This window comes from Macrotis lagotis, chromosome 1 (genome assembly GCF_037893015.1).
Source record: "Macrotis lagotis isolate mMagLag1 chromosome 1, bilby.v1.9.chrom.fasta, whole genome shotgun sequence".
NCBI lineage: Eukaryota > Metazoa > Chordata > Mammalia > Peramelemorphia > Peramelidae > Macrotis > Macrotis lagotis.
This window is the reverse complement of record NC_133658.1, coordinates 447592006-447614933: the sequence shown is the minus strand read 5'-3', so window position 1 is coordinate 447614933 and position 22928 is coordinate 447592006. Positions and strand designations below refer to the sequence as shown.

General features: G+C 32.2%; 1 protein-coding gene across 12 annotated transcripts in view; it reads right to left on the bottom strand.

The window, feature by feature from the left end:
- Nucleotides 1–22928, bottom strand: part of MIPOL1 (mirror-image polydactyly 1) — a 540848-nt gene that overhangs the window by 44044 nt on the left and 473876 nt on the right. For 11 of the 12 annotated variants that reach the window (XM_074213408.1, XM_074213404.1, XM_074213409.1 and 8 more), the window contains one exon: nt 9507–9737. The exons of the other annotated variant lie outside the window; for it this stretch is intronic. In XM_074213408.1, coding sequence (XP_074069509.1) covers nt 9507–9737 — 231 coding nt within the window. The remainder of the gene's footprint in view (nt 1–9506; nt 9738–22928) is intronic. 12 annotated transcript variants of the gene reach the window in all.

The following is a 22928-nucleotide window of genomic DNA, read 5'->3' as shown; positions in this document are numbered from 1 at the left end:
CTAGGGGAGCAGATTACTTTGGTTTTGGGGGAGAACTTTAAATATTGGATGTGCTTATGTGCTTCCTTTATAACTCTAAAATGTATTAAATATCAAATGCTACCATAAATAGAAATCATTTTTCCTTTGCCCTTAACATTATTATGTGTATTAAATCAGCTCACAAACACTCATGACACTTCAAGCACCATGAGTTTTCATGACAAGGTCATAGGTAGTTTTAGTCTTATTAAAAATGAGCAGGTTTCAAAAATTCTATTAAATAGGCCATTCTTTTAAATAATCACTTTTATTTTGTAGAATTGACACAGTGCTGCCAATTTTCTGTAATTATTCTATTTCTTCATTTGTAGTTTATTAAAAACTGAATCCACAATATTCTATGTTGTTGAGAAGGAAAACCATCACACAATAACAAAGTATTTATGGAAGCAGTTTTCTAATAGCAAAGAACTGAAAACAAAAATAGATGCCCATCAACTGAAAAATGACTAAACAATGGATGTAATGGTGCCATAAGAAATGATGAATGTGGAGAAGTCAGAGAAGTCTACAAAAGACATATGAACTGGTACAAAGAGAAATAAGTAGAGCTAAGAAAATGATATATGCAAAGATTATCATACTAGAAATAAACATGACCAAGTTTAGCTTTGAAGATCAGATGAAAAAATGTATCTTCCTTCCTACTTTTCCAGAAGTGTAGTCACTTCATATACTGTCTAATCTTGATGAACTGATCCCCCCCCCCCCCCCCCCCCCGCTTATTCTTTTCTTTTGAAGATGTTTCTCTGGTTGGAAGACTAGGGAGGAAGACAATTAGAAATGAAGATGATGTGAAAACAAAAGCTATCATTAAAAATTGTTCTGAGAAAATTGCACAGAACTGCTTATGTGAACTGGTTATGAACTATATGTACAGGCTTTGTCTGGATAAAGGAAGAAAAAGAAGCAAGGAAACAATAAGTAAATTCCTTTTGGACCCTGTTAAAGATGCTGTTTTTAATGGGCACAATTTTAATGAATCCATTATAATAAGCAACAAAGATTTATTAAGTTTCTATTACAGAGTTATGGAGTTTGTTAGGTGGACAAGTTGCATACTGTTCATTCGATTAGATTATTCCTGAGTTCAGGTTTTATTCATTTAGCTTTGGGATGTAAAATTTGTACCACCTAAAGGAGATTTGACTGGAAAATGTCCTATTAGCTTAAAAATATAAGTAGAAGCTTGGTGTATCATATATTTAAATAGGACACAGAACTTCTTGAGGTAAAACGCATGTATTCCTAGTCTGGATAACTGCCATTTTACCATTCCTATATTAAAATATGTAAATATTAGGTAGAACATATGAGAATAAAAAAAGAAAAGAGTGGTAAGTGCGAAATCAAGTGTGGGAAGGAGGAGTAACTATAACTTCTATAACAGGTCGTATTTTTCCTTACTTCTTTTCTGTCTTGTTTTGTTTTTATAGTTTGTGCAAGGCAATGGGGTTAAGTGGCTTGCCCAAGGCCACACAGCTAGGTAATTATTAAGTGTCTGAGGCCAGATTTGAACTCAGGTCCTCCTAACTCCAGGGCTGGTGCTCTATCCACTTCACCACCTAGCTGTCCCCCTTACTTCTTTTCTAAGGACCTCAAGGTATTTTATAAATAGTTTCATTTATGCTTCATTTAGCTGAGGTAGACAAAATCTTCATTGTATAAGGATGCATAAAATTTAAATAATTTATCACAAATAAAATTCAGAAATAAGGAAACATTGAAATATCTGGAAAAAGTATATTCTAGCAAAAAAATGTCTATTCTAGGTTCAAGATTATTGACTCAGAACCCTATTTACTAATCCAGGTTACTTTTTTTAAGAGACTTGAATCTTATGAAGGGGTACATGAAGAAAGAAGCTATAAATGTCTATAGATTATAAATATTCCTGCTAATTAATGGTTTTTCAAGCTCTGATTTAAATGAAAGTTACCTTTATTTTTGCTTTTTAAGACAGTGTCTGCCTAAAACAACGCTTGATAAGCAACAGGAATCATGTCAAAACATTCTATCATAAGAGCATCATATTATATTATATCATGTCATATTATATTGCATTATAATACATATTATATTAATTAATTTTATTCTATTAAACTATATTAAAAGTTCCTTAAGAGTCCAGCACATAATAGGTACTCAACAAATATTGTACAAGAAAAAGGAAAAAGGATGATATAAGAGATTAAAAAGGGGAAAAGAGAAGGGGAGAGAATGGGGAGAGAGAGAGAGAGAGAGAGAGAGAAGCAAAAGATAGTGTCAAAAAGCTAATTTTGAATTATTTTCTCCCTAGTCTGCCCAAAAGATAGTGTCAAGAAGCTAATTTTGAATTATTTTCTCCCTAGTCTGCCCATGTACCTATCTAGCACTGTTCTATAAAAATCATTTTATAATCATTATTTTTCCTTTCCCCCTACCAAATCTCACTCTTTTGAAAATTCCCTAAGATGACAAAAGCCTGAAGTTTGATCTATACTTCAGCCTCAGATACAAAAAGAATATGAACAAAATTTGTCTCCTATTGCTAAGGCTGATACCGAATTCTGCCTTCTCTTCTTACAATTCATTTCTTTTCATCATTAGCTAAAGTGTTTTTGAACTATAAGATTATGCAGGAATGTGATGAATCTCGATGATTCATTAAAGGGCAGCTTTTATAAACAGGTTAGCAAGAGGGTCTAGAGTTCCGGTAGTTATGTTTCACCTCTCCATCCCTGCTTTGATGCATTTTGAAGATCATGTCACAATATTACATGAGACTTTGAAGAAGAAAGCATAGATTCTCCTTCCTCTGAGTTTCTAGCTGGCAGTTTTAATCTGAGTATCCCATTCTGTGCTCTATTAGCTCTCATCAAATCCTAGTTAGATCCCAAAGGTAATAATCCTACACTAATCTTCCACTAAAAACAAAGGTCTAGCCAGATACTTGAAACTGTTTCTTCCATTAGGTAAAAGCAGAATATTTTCCTAGTAGGTCACTGTGTCATCCCAAATACTTTGCTTTTAAAAAAGCAAATGAGTCTAGTAATTATTTGTCTTCAAAGCCTGGCAGGTATTTCTGTGTACAGTATAGGCTGCTGCTACAGAAACCTACTTTATGTACCTATCGGAGGAAAGTGGTGATCCACTGTGCAAATAATGCATATGTATTGATAATTTTTATAAAGTACCTACTTGCCTGACTGAGACAGAAAAGACTTGGATTTCACAAATTAAATATGTATTTAAGTATTTTTTAAAATCATATACTGCAATTCACAGGAACAATAGACTGAATTTGTTAGATCTTTTATTGAAATCTATATTTATACACATTTGCAAAAAAAATATCATGTCCAAGAAGGCAAATCTAATATGTTTAGGTATTCAAGCCCATCTTCTAAACAAAGATCTGTTGTATTAATGTTTCAAATTACAAATTATACAAAATAAAATTAGATATTGGGGAAAATTTGCACATTTATTTTTGCAATACACATAGTCAACTATATCTAGGGCAGTTTTTTGTTTGACTCTATATATTGACTCTCTTGTCATTATCTTCCCTTCCCACTTCATCCCTCTCTCTCTCTGAAGTCATAATCAAATAAATATTGCTATTGTTACTGAAAAAGGATGTGTCATTTTATACTGCTAAAACTTCTTTCACCATTCCTATAGCTTTTCAAACCAAAACATTGTTCCTTGGACGGAATAACCTTTTTGTACTGTTTCCTGCTATCAGAGTAGAGCCTTCTTATGGGTATTGCATCTTCAATGGTTTGCACATTTTAAATGCCTAATCAAATTTTTTTTCCCTTCATTATCGCAAATGAAAAGACAATTTGACTACTAGTAAACATAAATTTCCTATTTCACAGCACTTCTAACTATTATAGTCATAAAAGTCATATTGAAGGAGGGTTTCAAGAAATACTTTGATTCATCCTCTCTCCTTTTCTTCCTCAATAATATTATAAAGCACAGAAAAACTTCCAAAATGTTTTAAATTTTGGTAGAAATATAATTTGTTTACTTTGAGAATTGATAAAATTTTATTCTTCAGTCACTCAATTCATCTATGAATCAAGCATTATTCAATGTTTCCCTTTTTTCAAGTCTTAGATGAGAGACATGGAAAAGAACAATAGATTTTCAGTCAGAGGACCTCAAGTTTAAATTTTGTTCTAGTTAATAAGGTCACCTCTAATGACTCAACACAAGTCACTGAATGTCTCTGGGTTTTGATTTCTTCATAAGTAAAATGAAGGGCTTGGATAAGATGACTTGTAAGGTCCCTTCCAGATCTATTTCTACAATCATGTCATCTTTTGATTATCCATAGTCTGAAGGTAAAGTTGAGGATATAGGGAGTGAAACTGAAATGTGGGAAAAATGATTTGGATGGAAAGATGGCAGGGAGAGAACAATTTCATTGAATTTTTACAGTTAACAATTGGGGAATAAATTTAGTCAGTTAAATTTGGTCATAGCTACCTAATGTGCTGGGAATAAAATGAAACAATTGGGTAAAGTCTTTGATAACAACATACTCTTTTTATCAAGAAAATGTGGAAATGCTCTACTCGACTTCCCAAAATCCAGAGTCATCCACCCCTATCTTATAATTCAACCTACAAACAGATTAAGCAGAGCAGTTTGTGGAAAGTGTGTTTGCTTTAAGCTGAGAAACCATGGATGACTCCATGGTGACTCTCCTGACACTTCTAAGGGAAATATATATGCAATTCTTATTTATCAGCTAAGAATTCATAATTTCTTTATAAACTTAAGAATTTCATATAATCATTATTTGACCATGAGGCAGGAAATGAATTGTTTAACTTTCCTTTCAGTTATTTATTTTTAAAGATGTAAGATAACCTGTATTTCATAAAGGAACTAACCATTTTGAAAGTCATTTGAAAGAATTTGTACTGACTTTTGATTTTTTTTTGTATTTCTGAAGGTATTTATTTAGAATTAAAAATTTTATAAATGTTAAAAACTAATATGGATTGTAAGTGACTTTTCTTCAAAAAGGAACCCCCCAAAATGACCTGATGTAGAAAACCTTGCATATTCTGTTTAGGTTGTTCCATTTGAAATGTATACTTAAAAATGCAAAGAAAAAAAGAAAACATCTTTATTTATATAGTTTGAATTTCATCAATGATAATATGGCTCATACTAAAGATGTTGTATCATAACAATCATAACAGTGATTTCACTCCAAAAGGATTTAGTGAAGTGACCAAAGATCTAATTAAACTCGGACCTGTGAGGAAGATTAAAACCTTTGGGACTGTTTGTTTAGAAGAGAAGAATAAAGAAAATGTCTCGAAACATGAATCAATATTGCATGAAGGATAAAGACAGTTATTTCCATTTGCACTGAGATCAGATGAAGAAGAAATAGAATTAAGTTGAAGAATTTAGTAAATATGAGATTTGTAGTTAGTAAAGCATTATCAAAGAAAATTGGTAATTTTTGATATGAGTTTTTTTACATAGGTCTCTATCTATATTGGTTTAGGTACCACTCTAAAAACCAAGAGAGAGATGAATGACAAATGGCACTTAAAAGTCCTTTTGTATCTTGTAATTCTGTTTGTTACTATATATCAAGCCTAGCTATGTTATAATATAGCTATATATTGTGTCCCATGTAATTTCTAGGTTTTTTTTTTTTTTGCAAGGCAATGGAGTTAAGTGGCTTGCCCAAGGCCACACAGCTAGGTAATTATTAAGTGTCTGAGACTGGATTTGAACCCAGGTACTCCTGACTCCAAGGCCGGTGCTTTATCCACTGCATCACCTAGCTGCACCCCCCCATGTAATTTCAATACTTAAAATAAGAGGAAAGAAAAAAATAGATTGACATATAAAAATCATTTAGATTTTTCAGCCATCAGGAGACACATACAAAGGTAAGCAAATGGTTATATTCCTTAGCAATTAGTGAATATAATTTGGAAGATCTGGGTTCATATCCTTGTATTTTATGTTAAAATCATCCCTTCTATAAGAGAGAATGATAAAGGGGGAAAAACAAAGGCAAATGAACTTGACAGTGACTTAAATACAAGCTAATTTCAGGCACTATATTTGATTAGGGAGACATTCTGAACAGCATATTGTTTTGTACCCTACCTATGATATCACATCAGTTTAATGAATGATCATCATAACTACCCATAAAACTGATGCTGATGTGGATAATAAAATTATTCAGAATTTCTTCTTCCAGGTTTATTACAATAAAATTGCAGTCTATAATCACAAAATTTTCCACATTTTAATGTGTAATTAGATTATAATTGATAAAGGAAGTTGACAGATTAGAAGAGAAAAGCTGGTAAATGCTGGAGGGACAGAGGTCAAGGGAAGCTGAATGAAAAGCCTGAACTATAGAGGAATGGAAAGCAATGGATGGGGATGGGGTAGATCTAATTAAAATGTCCTGGTTTTCTTTGAAGATACTAAGTTGTTTTTTTTTTTGAGAACTGGCAGTCAAATGCTAAATAAGAATTGAGACCAATATGAATATTTTCTGTACATTCTAGTCCTTTTAAATGTTATTCTCTAGCTCTTTTCCAACTAAATCAAATAATAATCTTAGCTTGCCTTCACACAATTTAAACTCAAACTTAAAAATAGATGAAAACTTCCATTTTTGAAAACTAGGCTAATATGTGTTTCCTTGTCACCTCTCTTATTATGTTTCTCTAATTTTAGAATGTAAGCTTCTATTTGGGAGGGAACACATCTCAATTTAACTTGGTTTTTTTTTTTTTTTTTTTTGCACAGCAACATCTAGCACAATGCATAGTAAAGTAATTGCTTTATAAGTATTTACCATGGCACCAAATAAAGTACCCTACACATAGAAGATACCTAAAATTTGTTGAATGACATATAATAGATATTAATTCTTCCTAAGCTCAAAATTGACATCAACTACTACCTGTGTGATGCTGGGCATGTCACATTCCCTTGTTTGCCTCAGTTTCCTCATCTGTAAAATGAGCTGGACAAGAAAATGACAAATCACTGTAGCAACTTTATCACACAAATCCCAAATGGAGTTACAAAGTGTCATATATGACTGAAAAATGACTGAACAACAGCAACACATATTAACAAATGTGCATATGGCATTCAATAATTGACCATTGTTAAAAAGTTAGAATATAATCAGAAAAATTAAAAAAAATCTATTGTATCTAACATAATTATGATTCACAAAATATAATTTGGCAGTTATGTATATTTCTTTAAGAAAATAAAAAACCCTGAAGATTGAATGAAAAATTATTGTCTGAGTATATTTAAAGTTGACATTTATGGAGAACTTAAAGATATACAAAATACTCTCCTAATAACCATCTTGGTAGTGAAGCAGTATATAATTATCCCCATTTTACAGATAAGGAATTTGATGATCAAAGAACTAAAATGATTTTTCCAGGTTCACACAGTTGTTCTCTTTTGCAGTCAAGATTCAAATCTAGGTTTGTAACTCTAGGCCTAGTCTTACTGTTTTCCACTGTGGCATAGAATTTCTCAAATCCATTTAATTTGCTTTCTTTTATTCTTTTGTGTTTATTTTTGATTCTAATTTTTCAAACTATATTGAATGGAGATAAAAAAGATCCCTTTTCTTTGTTAACAAGAACTTTGTCAATAAAAATGTTCTTTCTTCACATCATATATTCTTGTCTTCATTTGTAAATTTTTGCCTTTTTATTTTTATTTTTTATTTTTTTAGGTTTTTGCAAGGCAAATGAGGTTAAGTAGCTTGCCCAAGGCCACACAGCTAGTTAATTATTAAGTGTCTGAGACTGGATTTGAACCCAGGTACTCCTGACTTCCAAGGCCGGTGCTTTACCCACTACGCCACCCAGCTTAGCTGCCCCTTGCCTTTTTATTTTACTTATTTATTTGTAATAATTGAGCTAAATAGTGTATAGCTAACTGTAGAACAATAGTCAATTTTAGTCTTGGACTAAGGTAAAGAAAATTTAAGCATTATTTACATTGCACTCTCAACTCACTTGTGTATTTGTAAATTATTTTACTTTTGATCAACTCACTAATATTCTTGGAAATCTGGGACAGAGATTTCACAATCACTAGATAAATGGACATCAGGACTTTCTGACTCTATGATTCATAAACTAAATCTTTAAATTTGGAAGAATTTCCAGCACTTAAACACAAATCAGACAATTCAAGGCAACCCAGTAGAAGAAATTATGTAAGCACATAGTGCCTAAGTCTGCTTTAAGTGTCTAGATGACAAACTTGATTGAATGTAGGGTCATAATAAAAATTTGAATTATACGGAAGCTTAGATACAAATGGATAATTTAATCTCATGGATGGCTTAAACTTTAATAAATAAGATAGCAAAAACCTTACAGTTAATTAATATTATTCATTAATAAAATAACAAAGAAATTATCCAAGTATGCCTTGGGAGTTAGTAATTTGTCTTTTTACAGTTTGTTAATGTGATAGTAGCAGTATATAAAAAGGATCAATTAAATTTCATTATCTTTCAGTTCTTGAAAAAAATCTCATGTTATTAAAGATCAATTAGAAAACATATTTTTGCTACATTGTTAATGTTTAGCTAGTTTTAATCAATATCAATGGACTATGTAACTGTTTTGTTTAAAATACAAATGTAAAGAAAATTATCCCAGGTAAACAATGTAGTTTTATATGTAAAATGGTAGATTTAAAATGTCTGTAATGAAGTGAGTCTCAAATTTGTAATTAATAAGTCTACTTGCCTTCAAAGATTTCATATAACACCCTGCAAGCATAAGTCAAGTCAGCTCCACCAATTTTACCCCAATCAAGAGATTAAAACAAACAACAAACAACAAAAATAAATCCACATACTTGTCTTATAAAGTTCTTCCCTAATAAGCTGGGGTGAAAAGGGATTAAATAATTCTATAAGGTGTTTCTGGGGCTACTGATGAAGTTGAGTTGGTCTTCTATATAGGTGGTTAAATGGATAGAATGCTGGTTCTATAGTCAGGATGACCTGAGTTCAAAACCAGAATTAGACACCTTCTAGTTATGTGACCCTAGGCAAATCACTTAACCCCTCTGTGCCTCAGTTTATTCATCTGTAAATATGTGAACAATAATAGCACCTACCTCCCAAGGTTGTTAGAAGTATAAAATAAGATAATATTTGTTAAGAATTTTGCAAACCTTAAAGAACTATATTAATAGTAGCTATTATTATTATGAATGATTGTTACAAGATGCCTTCTAAATAATAGTGATTCCAAAGGTATTCCAAGAAAACATTTTAAAACAATGAACAAGATATAAACTTAGAAAGCTGACCATTTGACCCAATCTAATTTTTTTTAAAACAAGATAAAGAGTATGAAGAATAACTTGACTCACACCGAATAAAAGCATTTTTTAAAAAGAAAAATCATTTTACTCACTTTTGAACTTTTTCATTGACCTCTTGGGAGGCTTCTAAAGCTTGCTGAAGCTTTAATTCCATGTTTGCTCTATCTGTCAGGGCTTGCTGCAGCTGGATGGCCAGTTCCTCATTTTGTTGCTGAGTGATGGAAACAATATCCTCTCTGTTTTTTAAGGCATCCTCATACGTACTAAGAGTATAGTTAAACTGATCCTTTAGACTTTCTTCTTGGGATAAAGATTTGTGTAAACTATGAAAACAAGGAGGGGTAGGTAGCAATTAGTCTTAATTGAAACTTTATTTAAAGATAAATTCTGAATAACCTATTTAAAATTCTCATTTTTCTAAACATTATCAAAATCACTTTTAGTATGTATATAGTACAATAGAGAAAAATTTCATTTAAGAATAATATTAGGATAAACCTGTTCCATTCCTTATTCTTTCTTGCAGAATATTGCTTAAGACATACCAGGGCAAATGATCACTACTTTGACAACACAAACATATCAAAATATACCACCATGTGTCAATTTAGGAATATAAATGATAAATTTTATACTTGATTTTCTTTAAAAGGACTAGCAAAGAAGTGGAAAACAAAGTTTCTATATAAGAAAAAATAAAATGATAACCTTTCTCAATGCAAGGTAGAAGATGGAAAGGACTGAGCTGTTACACTTGGATTTAGTAGAACTAGGGTTTATTCTGCTGATACTTAATGAGGATGAACCAGGACTGTGCAAACATGGACCAATCATATATAAAGCAGTTTCTCATTTTCATATCTGAGATGCAGGCAGAGTTAAAATTAACCATGAGAAACTCTACAGAAGCAAGTAATAAGTACCTATAGAGTTTCTTTGTTTTAATAAATGTTGTGCCAAAAAATATATATCCATTAAATCACACTGCACAAAGATCTACAAATTAAGACTAAATGAACACAGAAAAAATATACAAATGGATAGAACTTAAAAATGCTAAAGGTCAGATCTTTCATAAGTCATTACACCTACCAGCTGAGATTATTTTGAAATGGCACCAAGAACCTCACTCAATTAAATAAAGACATTTGAAAAATATAAATATTTAATAACAGAAATTCAAAATCCACAGAGGCGATGTACCTTTTTATTAAATAAAATCATTTTAGTATTTGCATACAAAGGAAATGTCAATTGGAGACTTGCAGTGAAGAGGTTCATCTGCATACTATGAATCAGAAATGTGATCAAAAGGTGAATATGTTTTAAAGCTGGTAAAAAAATTTTTTTCTTTAAAGTCAGCTTGATAACTTTAGGATGCTTCCAAATGGAAAAATAATATACAACTACATACAAGTTTGGTTGATATATATATATATACACACACATATCTTAAATGTCTGAAGTTCTACTCTGAAGAAAATGGCATGTGGCATAAAGAGGGAAGTAGAAACAGGAACAAATGATGCTTGATTACTCAATTAGGAAAGTTTAGTATGTTTGCTAAACTTTTGTATACATGGCTATTGAATATAAAACATGAATGAAGTTAAAGAAAAGTCATCAGTCTTTTCCACCTTACCTCTCTTGCCCTTTTTTCCTTCTTTTGTCCCTTCCCATATGATTTCCTATTGTCTCCACTTTTATATGCTTTCTTACTGTTTTCTTTCTCTTATTCTTTCATTTTCATTTCTCTATATTTGAATCTCCTGTGAAACATCTTATGCTTCATAAACATATGCAGCAAGGATTATGAGGTCTATCAAACTCACTTTTAGAGCACATCTTAGTTTTCTATTTGAAACATTCCCATATTTAAACTTGCCCTGAGTTCCAGAATAATCCAGGAATATATTTCCTTAATAATTCAATTTCATTATACTTAAAAAAAAATAAAATTAATTGAAGCCCTACCCCATTTCATCAATAGAATGGGGAAACCCCCCTTTCCTAAGAATGGGAATTCATATTTCTTTGTAACTCCTCCAACAAGCTTCTTGTAGAGCCATAGTGACTGGGAAGAAGAGTCTTTTCACTGGTGTGGAAAGCAACTACTCCCCAGGGCAGTGTCTTTATTGCTCATGGCAAGTTGACAGCAAGTTCAAAATGCTAGACTCACTAGACTCAGACTTCCTCCTTCCACCTTCCAATTAGTTTGAAAACTGCCCGCTTGTGTCCCATCTTCATACTCACCAAGGGTGATAATATTTTGTAAACCTGATTCTCTTTATCCTAAGTGAATTTTTTCCCACTGTTTGTGGGTATGATGTTACTGGAGATCTAGGTGGGGGGGCTAGCAAAAAGGAGGAATAGTTCTGGGGGGTTAAATTAGGGCTGTCCAATCTTACTTTTAAAAGTTTTTATTGAAACAATAGACAAAATATTTTGATTTGCCATTTTAGTGAGAGCTCTGTGGTAGCCTGCTTTGTTTACTAAAGCATCTAGTAAACCCACAGCATAAAATCGCCTTGGGCATGTGTCCTGGCAGCATTTTGGATAGCCCTGGTTTAAATTGTATAGACAATAGCACTAACTGGCAAAGGAAGTAAAAGACTTCCATGGGGGCTTTCAAGTCTCATTTTAATTTTATGAATGCTCCTATAACTCTTCCAGATATAACTCTATAACTTGAATTCAATGCTTCCTTAGATTTCCTGTAGAAAAATGAGAGGACTTGAAATAATCTTTGGTAAAGGGTGTGAATATAGGTCCTGAATGCTAAACTGTACCATTTATACTTTAAGGGAAAGGGAGAGAAAGAAGGACCTATCAGTATAGTCTTGCTATACTGTCAAATAGAATGGTTAGACTATACAGTCAAATAGAATGGTTTGGGAGGATTTCTTTGTTTTTTTTAACTTTCCACAATAATCATGTTATGAAAGAAAGCAGAATCTCTCTCCCTCCCAAAAAAACTTCAAGAAAAATTATAGAAAGTTTTAAAAACTAAGTATGCTTCAATTTATATTCTGACACTATCAGTTCTTTCTCTGGGAATGGATAACATTTTTCATCATTAAGTCCTTGTTGAAAATAGTTAAATCATTCAGAACTAATTATCCTACAATATTGGTATAATTTTGTATAGTACATTTGATTTTGCATCAGATCATGAAAATCTTTCCAGATTTTTTGAGAGCATCCTGCTCATTATTTCTTAAATACATAATAGTATTCCACTATATTCATATACCACAATTTATTTAGTCATTCCTCAACTGATGGGCATTTCCATTCTTTGCCACCAGAAAAGAGTTGTTATAACTACTTTTTGTACATATACATCCTTTCCCTTTTTCCTTTTTATCACTTTGGGGAGATAACCTAGTAGTGGTATTGCTAAGAGGTATGCATAGTTTTGTAGACCTTTAGGCACAGCTCTAAGTTGCCCTAAAAATGATTGGATCAGTCACAACTCCACTAACAATGCATCCCTTCCAAAATTTGTCATTTTCCTTTACTATCCTATTAGCTAATCTAATAGATGTGAGGGTAGTAGCTCACAATTATTTTAATTGTTTTAATTAATTTTTCATATGGTTACAGGTAACTGACTACTTCATCTGAAATCTGTTCATATCTTTTGATCATTTATCAGTTGGGAAATGGCTCTGATCTTTATAAATTTGACTTAGTTCTCTATATATTTTAGAAATGAGGCCTTTATAGAGAAACTTGCTTCAAAAATGTTTTCAAATTTAATTGTGCACTATATATTTTGCTCTATCCCTATCCCCCACCCTATTTATTCTATTCTCTATGTCTTTTCATTTTGTTCCTTCTCAAAAGGAGGTTGTTTCTGATTAACGCCTCCCCTCAATCTACCCTCCCTTCTATCACCAGCCTCTGCTTCTCTTATCCCCTTTCCTCCCACTTTCCTATAGGATAAGATAGATTTCTATACCCAATTAAGTTTGTATGTTATTCCCCTTTTGAGTCAAATCACTCATTCCCCCCTTATCTTCCTCCTCTGCCCCTCCACTGTAAAAGTTTTTTCTTGCCTCTTTTATGTGAGATAGCTTATCCTATTCTACTCTCCCATTCTTCCAGTACATCCCTCTCTTACCTGTCAATTTTATTTTTTAAAATATCATCTCTTCATATTCACACCTGTGCCCCCTATCCATATGTGCTCCTTCTAATTTCCCTAATAATGATTAAATTCTTATGAGTTACCAGTATCATCTTCCTGTGTAGGATTATAAACATTTTAACCTTATGATTTCCAAAATATTTTCCTGTTTACCTTTTTTTATGTTTTTCATGAGTATTGCATTTTAAAGTCAAAATTTCTATTCAGTTCCTGGTCTTCTCATCAATAATGATTGAAAGTCCCCTATTTCAAAGAGTGTTCATTCCCCCCCCCCCCCACAAAGTATTATACTCAGTTTTGCTGGGGAGGTGAATCTTGGTTGTAATTCTATCTCCTTTGCCCTCTAGAACATCATATTCCAAGACCACAGATCCTTTAAGGTAGAAGCTTCTAAGTCTTGTGTTATCTTGATTGTGGTTCCATGATATTTGAATTATTTTTGACTGCTTATAATATTTTCTCCTTGCCCTGGGAACTCTGGAATTTGGCTCTAATATTCCTGGGAATTTTCATTTTGGAATTCTTTCAGTAAGTGATATGTAGATTGTTTCAAACTTTATTTTACCCTCTGGTTTTAGAATATCAAGGCAGTTTTATTGATAATTTCTTTTTTTTTTAAATCATGGCTTTCAGGTAGACCAATAATTTTTAAATTATCTCTTCTGAATCTATTTTTTCAGGTCAGTTGCTTTTCCAAATGATAGTTCATATTGTCTTCTATTATTTCATATATTTTGTTTTGTTTTCTTGTTTCTTGATTTCTCATAGTCATTAACTATTCTGTGGGAATAACTATTCTTTGGGAAATTATGTTTTTAAATAAATTTTTGTCCTACTTTTCTAATTAGCCAATTCTACTTTGTAAATTTTTTTTCTTCTGAATTTTTATGCCTCTTTTTTCATTTGGTTAATTCTACCTTTTTTAAGGCATTCTTCCTCTTCATTGCTTTTTGTACCTCTTTTGCCATTTGGCCTAGTCTGTTTTTTAAGGTGTTATTTTCCCCCCAGTATTTTCATGTGTGTCTCCTTTACCAAACTGTTGATTCATTTTTGACAGTTTTCTTGCATTCTTCTCATTTCTCTTCCCAATTGTTCCTTTACCACACTTACTTAATTTTCAAAATCCTTACTGAGATTTTCCATGGCCTGAGACCAATTCATATTTTTCTTGGAGTCTTTGAATATAAGAGTTTTGACTTTGTTATCTTCTTCTGAGAGTGTATTTTGATTTTGTTATCAAATTTGTTACCATACTTCCTATCTCATAATTGTTTTTCTGTTCTTTCCTCATTTTCCCAACTTATTTCTTGACTTTTACCTCTTTGTTAAAGTAGGGCTCTGCTTCCAATGGAAGGCATACTGTCCCAATCTTTAAAGATTTTGTGCAGAAGTATCAGAGATACTTCTAGGGACATATATGTTTTAAGTTCTCCTGAGGGGAGGTGATTGCTGCTCTCTTGCCCTGTATTCTGGTCTGTAAATGACAAGATGCACTTTTTTATGACCCTGGAACTAGCAATAGGGATCCTATTCCCCTGTGACTGTTAAGCTCTGGTGTACTATTGTTCCTCCCTGCCCTGAAACTGCCACCCAAGATCACAACTTGGATCTAAGTAGGGGCAAAGCAATAGAATCCTGTCTCAGTGCTAGTAAGGAGACTCCTGCTCTCTTCTTCTGACAGTTGTTTGACTCTCTTATCATTTGTGGGCTGAGAGTTTTGGAAACTGCAGATTTTGTGGCCTCTAGGGCCTGCTCCTGGTATGCTGGAACCAGGTATGTGCTGGCAGCTCTGCATTATACTGTGCTCCATTCTCACCCTGGTGCAACAGGCCTTTCCTGCCAATCTTCTAATCTTTCTTGGGCTGGAAAATTGCTTCACTCTGATGTTTTGTGGATTCTATCTCTCTAGAATTTATTTAGAGTCATTATTTAAAAGTATTTGGAGGAGACAGAGGAGAGCTCAGGCAAATCTCTGTCTGCTCCACCATATTGGTTATATCTCTGAGGATTTTTAACTTAGTTCCTTTTATTTAGGTGGAGAAAGTGAGAACACAGTCCCTTCATAGTGGCACCTTGGTATTATATTTCTATATATGAAATCCATAAATCTTTTGTAATGTGATCCTGAGAAGGAGACCCTATCATTTTGCTCAGTTGATGCAACTTCTTCACATCCTAGGAATTTGCTTATTCCAGGAGAATTGCAATGATATATAAAGGAAGTGCCTTAGAAAGACATACATATATATATGTATGTATAAACAGATGTGTTCTTTTCTTCTTTCAGTGATCTTTTTGGGAGGTAGGCCTAGTAGTGGCATTGATGGGTCAAGTGGTATGAAAAGTTTAATAGACTGATTTATAGTTTCAAATTTCTTTCCAGAATTGTTGAAGAGGTCCACAGCTATTGATTTGCCTATTTTCCAACCCCTCTAGTAGTTGTCATTTTTCTTTTCGTTATCTTAGCCAGTCTGTTGGATATGGAGGTGGTCTTTAGGACTGTTTTAATTTACAGTTCTTTATTATTGATTTGGAACATTTTTGCATATGACAATCAATTGCTTAGATTTCTTCCTCTGATACTTTCTGTTTATAGTTTTTGGCTATTCATTGATTTAGGAATGGTTCTTATTCTTTTTCTTTTTTCTTTCCAGTTTTTTTTGGGGGGGAAGGGGACAATAACATTAAGTGTCTTCCCCAAAGTCACACAGTTCCTAAGTATCAAGTATTTGAGGCTGGATTTGAGCTTAGGTCCTCCTGACCCCAGGGACAGTGCTCCATCCACTATGCCACTTAGCTGCCCCATTGTATCACCTTGGCTCTTATTATAAATCTGATTCAGTTTCCTAAAGTTTAGAAATGAGTACTTTATCAGAAAAACTTACTGCAAAGATTTCCCACCAGTTTTTTGCTTTTTGGCTGCATTGGTCTTGTTTGTGCAAAAAAAAAAAAAGTTTATATAATCAAAATGATCTATACTTGTAAACATTTATCATGAATTCTTACAATATTCATAGATCTGACAGGTAACTTGTTTCGTGTTAGCCTAATTTGCTTATAACATCACTATTTCTAAATCATGCATCCATTTTGAGCTTATCTAGGTTATGGTATGAGATGCTGTTCTAAGCCTCTTTTCTATCAGATCGTTTTTCAGTTTTCCCAGTTGCTTTGGTCAAATAGTGAATTCCTGTACCTTTGTATTTATTAAACACTAGGTTACTATGCATATTTGCTTTTATATATTATGCTCCTAATCTCTTACATTGATCAATTACACTATTTTTTATTCATTGCCATTTTTTATGATAATAGCTTTTATATATAATCTTATATAATTTGAGATCTGGTACTGCTAAACTCCCTTTACTTTTTTCCCATTTATTTTCTAAATATTCAATTATGCTTATAGTTTTCTTAATATTGAATTAACCTTGTATTCTAGTATAAAACCAGTTTGGTTATAGTTGTATGTTATTTCTGAAATAATACTGTAATCCTCATTCTAGTATTTTATTAATTTTTCTTGTATCAATATTCATTAAGAGAATTAGTCTATAGTTTTCCTTCTCTATTTGGCTCTTCCTGATTTTAATATAGAAACCAAATTTGTGTATTTGAAAGAATTTGCTAAATTCCTTTTTGACCTATTTTTTCAAACAGTCTATTAAGTATTAGAATTAAATTTACTCAAAAGATTTAGAAGAATTTGCTTGTAAATCCATCTAGTTCATGGATTTTTTTCCTTAGAGAGCTCCTTTTTGGCTTGTCCAATTTCTTTTTCTATGATAAGGTTATTTAAATATTTTATTTCTTGTTTTGTTTAATCTAGATAATTTATATTTTTGCAAATATTTAACTATTTTATTTGGATTTGTTGATTATAGTGGAAAAATAATTCCCAATTTTTGCTTTTATTTCTTTATTGCTTTTTTTTAAAGGTTTTTGCAAGGCAAATGGGGTTAAGTGGCTTGCCCAAGACCACACAGCTAGGTAATTATTAAGTGTCTGAGACTGGATTTGAACCTAGGTACTCCTTACTCCAGGGCCGGTGCTTTATCCAGTGTGCCACCTAGCTGCCCCTCTTTATTGATTGTGAATTGATCTTTTTATTTTTGATTATTAGTTTTCTTTCTTTAAATTGAATTTTGCAATGATTTATCAATTTTATTGTTTTTAATGTTTTTCTAGCTTTATTTTTAGGTTCAATGGTTTTTTAAACTTTCAATTTTAATCATCTCTCTTGATTTTCAAGGATTTTATTTTAGTTTTTGATGAGGGTTAAATATTATCAAAGTTCTTTTTTTTTATATTCATTGACATTTTTCTCTGACTCTCTCTCTGTCTCTGTCTCTGTTCTTTCCTCTCCTCTCTCTGACATATAAAATTTCCCCATAAAAAATGCTTTGGTTGCCTCCCACATATATCATTATGTTGTGTCACTGCTATCATTAGCTTTAGTCAAATTATTGTTTATTATTATGATTTGTTCCTTGACCCACTCATTCTTTAGGATTAGATTATTTAGTTTCCAATTAATTTTTAATCTATGCTTTCAGAGTCATTTATTGTTTGTAATTTTTCTTGCATTATGATCAGGAAAAGATGCAATTGATATTTCTGCTTGTCTGCATTTGTTTGTAAGGTTTTAATAGTGGCCTGTAATACAAGGCCAGTTTTGAGGAAGGTAACATGCATAGCTGAGAAATAGTTACACACTTTTCTATTCCCATTCAATATTCTCTAAATGTTTCTCATATCTAAATTTGTTAAAATTATATTCATCTCTTTAACTTCTTTCTTGTTCTTTTTATATTTAAGTTTAACTGAGATTCTCCATTATTATAATTTTACTTTATATTTCTACCTGCAATATATTGAACTTTTCCTTCAAGAATTTGTATTCTATTCTATTTGTTACATATACGCTCAATATTGATATTAATATTGATATTAATGTTGTTTCCCTGCTTATCTTTTTAAATTAGGTGTATTTTGGCTTTTACATCTTCTGAAGTTAGTATGATAGCTACTCCTGGCTTTTTTACTTTACATAATAGATTTTGCTCTTGCTCCTAAATTTAATTTTATATATTTTCTTCTGTTTCAAATGTGTTTCTTGTAATCAATATATTGTTGAATTCTAGTTTTTAATCCACTCTTATCTATTTCCATTTTATTAGTGAGTTCATCATATTAGCATTAATCACAATTATGATTTCTAACTCTGTATATCTCACTTATCTTCTTATTTACTATCCTGCTCTTTTTTTACCTTGTACTCTTTTAAATGTCTTTTAAAATTTCTTAAAATATGTCTAGGCCCCTTTTTTGCTTATGACTTTCTAGTAGTCCAATGATTTTTAAATTTTCTCTCCTCAAACCATTTTTCCAGGTCAGTGGTTTTTCCAATATTTCACATGTTCTAACAACTTTTTCAGTCTTTAAGTGATTGTTTCTTGATATTTCATGTAGTCATTAGCTTCTATTTAGCTAATTGTAATTTTTAAGGAATTATTTTATTCAGTATTTTTGTATGTCTTTTACTAAGCTGTTAAAAGGATGAAAAGAAAAATTATTATAAAGCTCATTTCTTTTACCCAATTTTCCTCTGTCAGTATTAACAATTTTTCTTTTGCTTTTTTAATCTTATTAACCTTTTTTTTTAGGAATTCTTTTTGTATTTGGAGCTTCTTAGTAACCATAGTTAGGGGCTTTTTTGTTTGCCCATTTTTGCAGACTTTGGATTTATATGTGTGTGTGTGTGTGGTGTGTATTAGTATAGTATTTTATGTTACTAAACTTCCTGTTCACTTCCAGGCAGGATGTCTGATCTGAGTTTCTATCTTTTCATGTTCTTCTGCTGTTTTCATAGCTCAGTCTGGGGGCCTGAGGTGCTTCCAAAAGTAGTGCAAACTGGGGAGAGGTCGGTTTATTGCCCCATGATCTGTGCTCTGCAAGTTCCTGGCACAGGTTTGGTTATGTTGGCTTGTATTTGGTACAGTTGCTATAGGCTGCTGCTGGATTCTGTCATTATTGGTTCACTGGAAGGCTCTGCAGATACAGAGTGACTCAACTGCTGGCTCCTTCTTGTTTTTTTGGTCTCCTGCCCTACTATATTTTACTGCAGTCTTTTTGTGGGGTACAGGTTAGAACTGACTTTTCATTCTGCTCTTCAAATCAGAGTCACATGATTCTGGAACTTGTTTCTTGATCCTTAAACAGGTAGTACCACTTCTCTCTTGAGAATATTTCTCTCTGCCCTGTAACTGTGACCTGGCATTGGGTAATAAATGACAAAGCTGCCAGATGATAATGTTCAGGTTCTGGATTTTATTTTTGTCTGGATTTTTCCTGCTCTGGTGCTCAGTCCTTTTACCAGTCCTTACTGTAGGAGCTCTCCATGCCACATTATCACCTACCCAAAACTTTTCATAAGAACATTATATTATCCCTTATTTTTCAACTGTATTCTGTTTTATATTTATTTGTATTGGGAAAATGCCTCCTATTTCTGTATTATAAAAATGTTAGCTCTTGGGTTTAAATATATGACTTTGATTGTATTAAAGAAAAGTCCTCCTATATCCATGCATTTAAGAGGGTTTTTCTTACTATAAACAAGTACAATATTTTGTTAATAACTTTTTGCATCTATTTAAATAATTGTGATTTTTGTGAAATAAATGACAACTTATGCTAATATTTTCTTAGTGCTGAATCATTCTTGTATTTTTGTATGATTCAAACCTCTTTTAAATACTTTTAGATAGCTATCATATTCTCCCTCCAAGATTTCTCTACTGTAGGCAAAATTTCCCCAAATCTTTCAAAATAAAAATGCACGAGGCATGGTCTCAAAGACCTTCACTACTCTGAATTCTTTTTTCTTGATTCTCTTGATAATCTTTCCAAAATGCATTACCTAGAACTAAATAATACACCATATATGGCCTGACAGGGCATTGTATCATCTTTTGTTTACTTCTGGATAATATACCTAATTAATTATATTCACTTTATTGGCTGCCAAATACCACTATTAACTCATAATGAACTTATTTAAGTCCACTAAAGTCTTCAGGTCTTTTTCTAATGAACTATTGTCTAGCTAAGACCCCTACATGTTATATCTGTGTTTTTTAAACTCAGGTTTAAAATTTTATGTTTATCTCAGCTTCTAATGGACTCAGTTTTCATCTACTGGTTCTCACAACCTGACCAGCTTAGATCAGTCATAGAAAATCACTAAAATTGAAACAAAGGACTAAATGAGGCAGGAACTCTAGATCCTAAGGGGGCAGATGTTTTAGTGTACAAGGTTCTAAAGGAGCTCAGTTCCTGAATTACCAAGTATTTCAATGTCCAATCACCACTACCAGGAAATGGGGACACAAATGGCAATTAATTCATCAATACTAGACTCAAGAGGTAACATACAGAGAACTATCCTGCTTTTAGGCACAAACATGGATGAAGTTATAATACTTGAGAGGCTTTTTCCTGCCTGCCTTGCATCTGTGCCCTTGGTTTTCAGCTAAAAATTGCTAGTTTATGGGTGTGGCTTTAAATGAGTTTATACAGGTATATTTACATCCTCTTTCCTTGTGCTTTTGAGCACTCTGACATCTCTGTTGTAAAACTGTTTCTGTAGTTAACTGTGCAAGTAAAGGCAACCAAGAACTTATTTCAAGCATTTTTAATAGCAAAATTCAAATACAACAAAAGAATTGGAATAGTCTCTTGAACTGTTGTGGGTAGGTTATTTTAACACAATTTATCTTATATTTTCAATCAATCAATTCAGACAATATTCTCAGATGCAGCAGATGACACTCTACTATCTATATAAGTATTACCTAAGTGGATCTTAGATCTAAACCTATTTGTTTATCAAGATTTGCATGTGCATAATTATAGAAAATAGTCACAATTTGGTTTTAGACAGGAGACATTAGAAGACAATCAAGGGAATGATTATATTGATGCTGAAGTGCTGTACCTTGGTGTCACCACAGTGTGCAATAATGCTTTAAGATTTCAAAGTATTTTTACATAGCTTAATTCTTTTGATACAAACTAAATTATGTACATGTTGTCACTCCAAATAGAATATCAGCTTCTTGAGTGAGGAAATTGTCTTTTCCAGTGCCTGACACAAAGAAGTATTTAATAAATACTCACTAATTATTTGGTTTCCCCCTTAATTTAAAATAGATTCTAACTAGTAAAGCAGGGCTATGGGCTTCAATTTATTCTTCTAAGGATCATGGAATAGTTTTGAAATTGCAGGTTAGGAATAAATCAGACCTTGGTGACAGTGTTCTAAGAACCCATCCTGAATTACCTTGACAAAAATATTGTCCTTAGGGATGTCTGAGTTCAATAAACTCAAAAGTTATTCCAATCTAGGATGGACTGTGCAGACTCTAAATTAGTACCTTCAGGGACTGACTCATCAGGAGTGGATTTAATATATTTGTTTATACTAGATTACCTTTACCCCAACTTCTCCCTCTGATTCAGGATGATGTATTGTTTTGTGGAGTATACACTATGGTTATTTGATGACATCAATTTGTGTATCCAAATTGAGTATATATTAATTTGTTTAGTGTTTTTCTGAGGGTCACTTAACTCTTCAAAAAATTGAATTTAATCAAATAAAGTTTACTGTGAATTACTCTGCTTTAATGTAGAATATATTTTCATTTTGGCAACAGCATCATTCTGGATTTCAGCACCTTGAAATATTAACTCAGAGGCTGTAAAATCTCTAACAAAAGTGATAGTAGAGGCCCCTTTATGTTGGGTGAACCTTGACCAGAGGAGAAATAATGTTCCAACTGGAGAGGTATTTTATGAATAAGGAAAGCAATAGGTTGTAGAAAATTTGTCCTATGGAAATCTCTATTTTCCCTAACCTTCAAGTTAGGGAAATTCTCATTTTTTTTCTTCAAATCATATTTTGTAATGTATATCTAGAAATGGCTACAACCATAAAACTATTTTCTATATTAAACTGTAAAGAAAGTTATAAGAATTAACTTTTCTTTTTAAGTTTTATTTTTACTGGTTTTTATAAACTGTTAATATATACAAGCCCTGTTGCTTAATTTTAGAAATTACCCAAATTATATACCCTATTTTAAGTAGAAAATATTATTTTCTATTTTATTTTTTCTTTATACTATAACATTAGCTTTTATCACACTGCTTAATTTGGCATGCTACTGGGATAATAAAAGAGAAAAGCAGCAGGACTGTTGTTTCTTCAAAAACAGAAGTGCTCAGAGAAGTATTCATTCACCTTTTTTTAAAGAGAGTATACACACACAAACACACAGGCACAGATACAGAC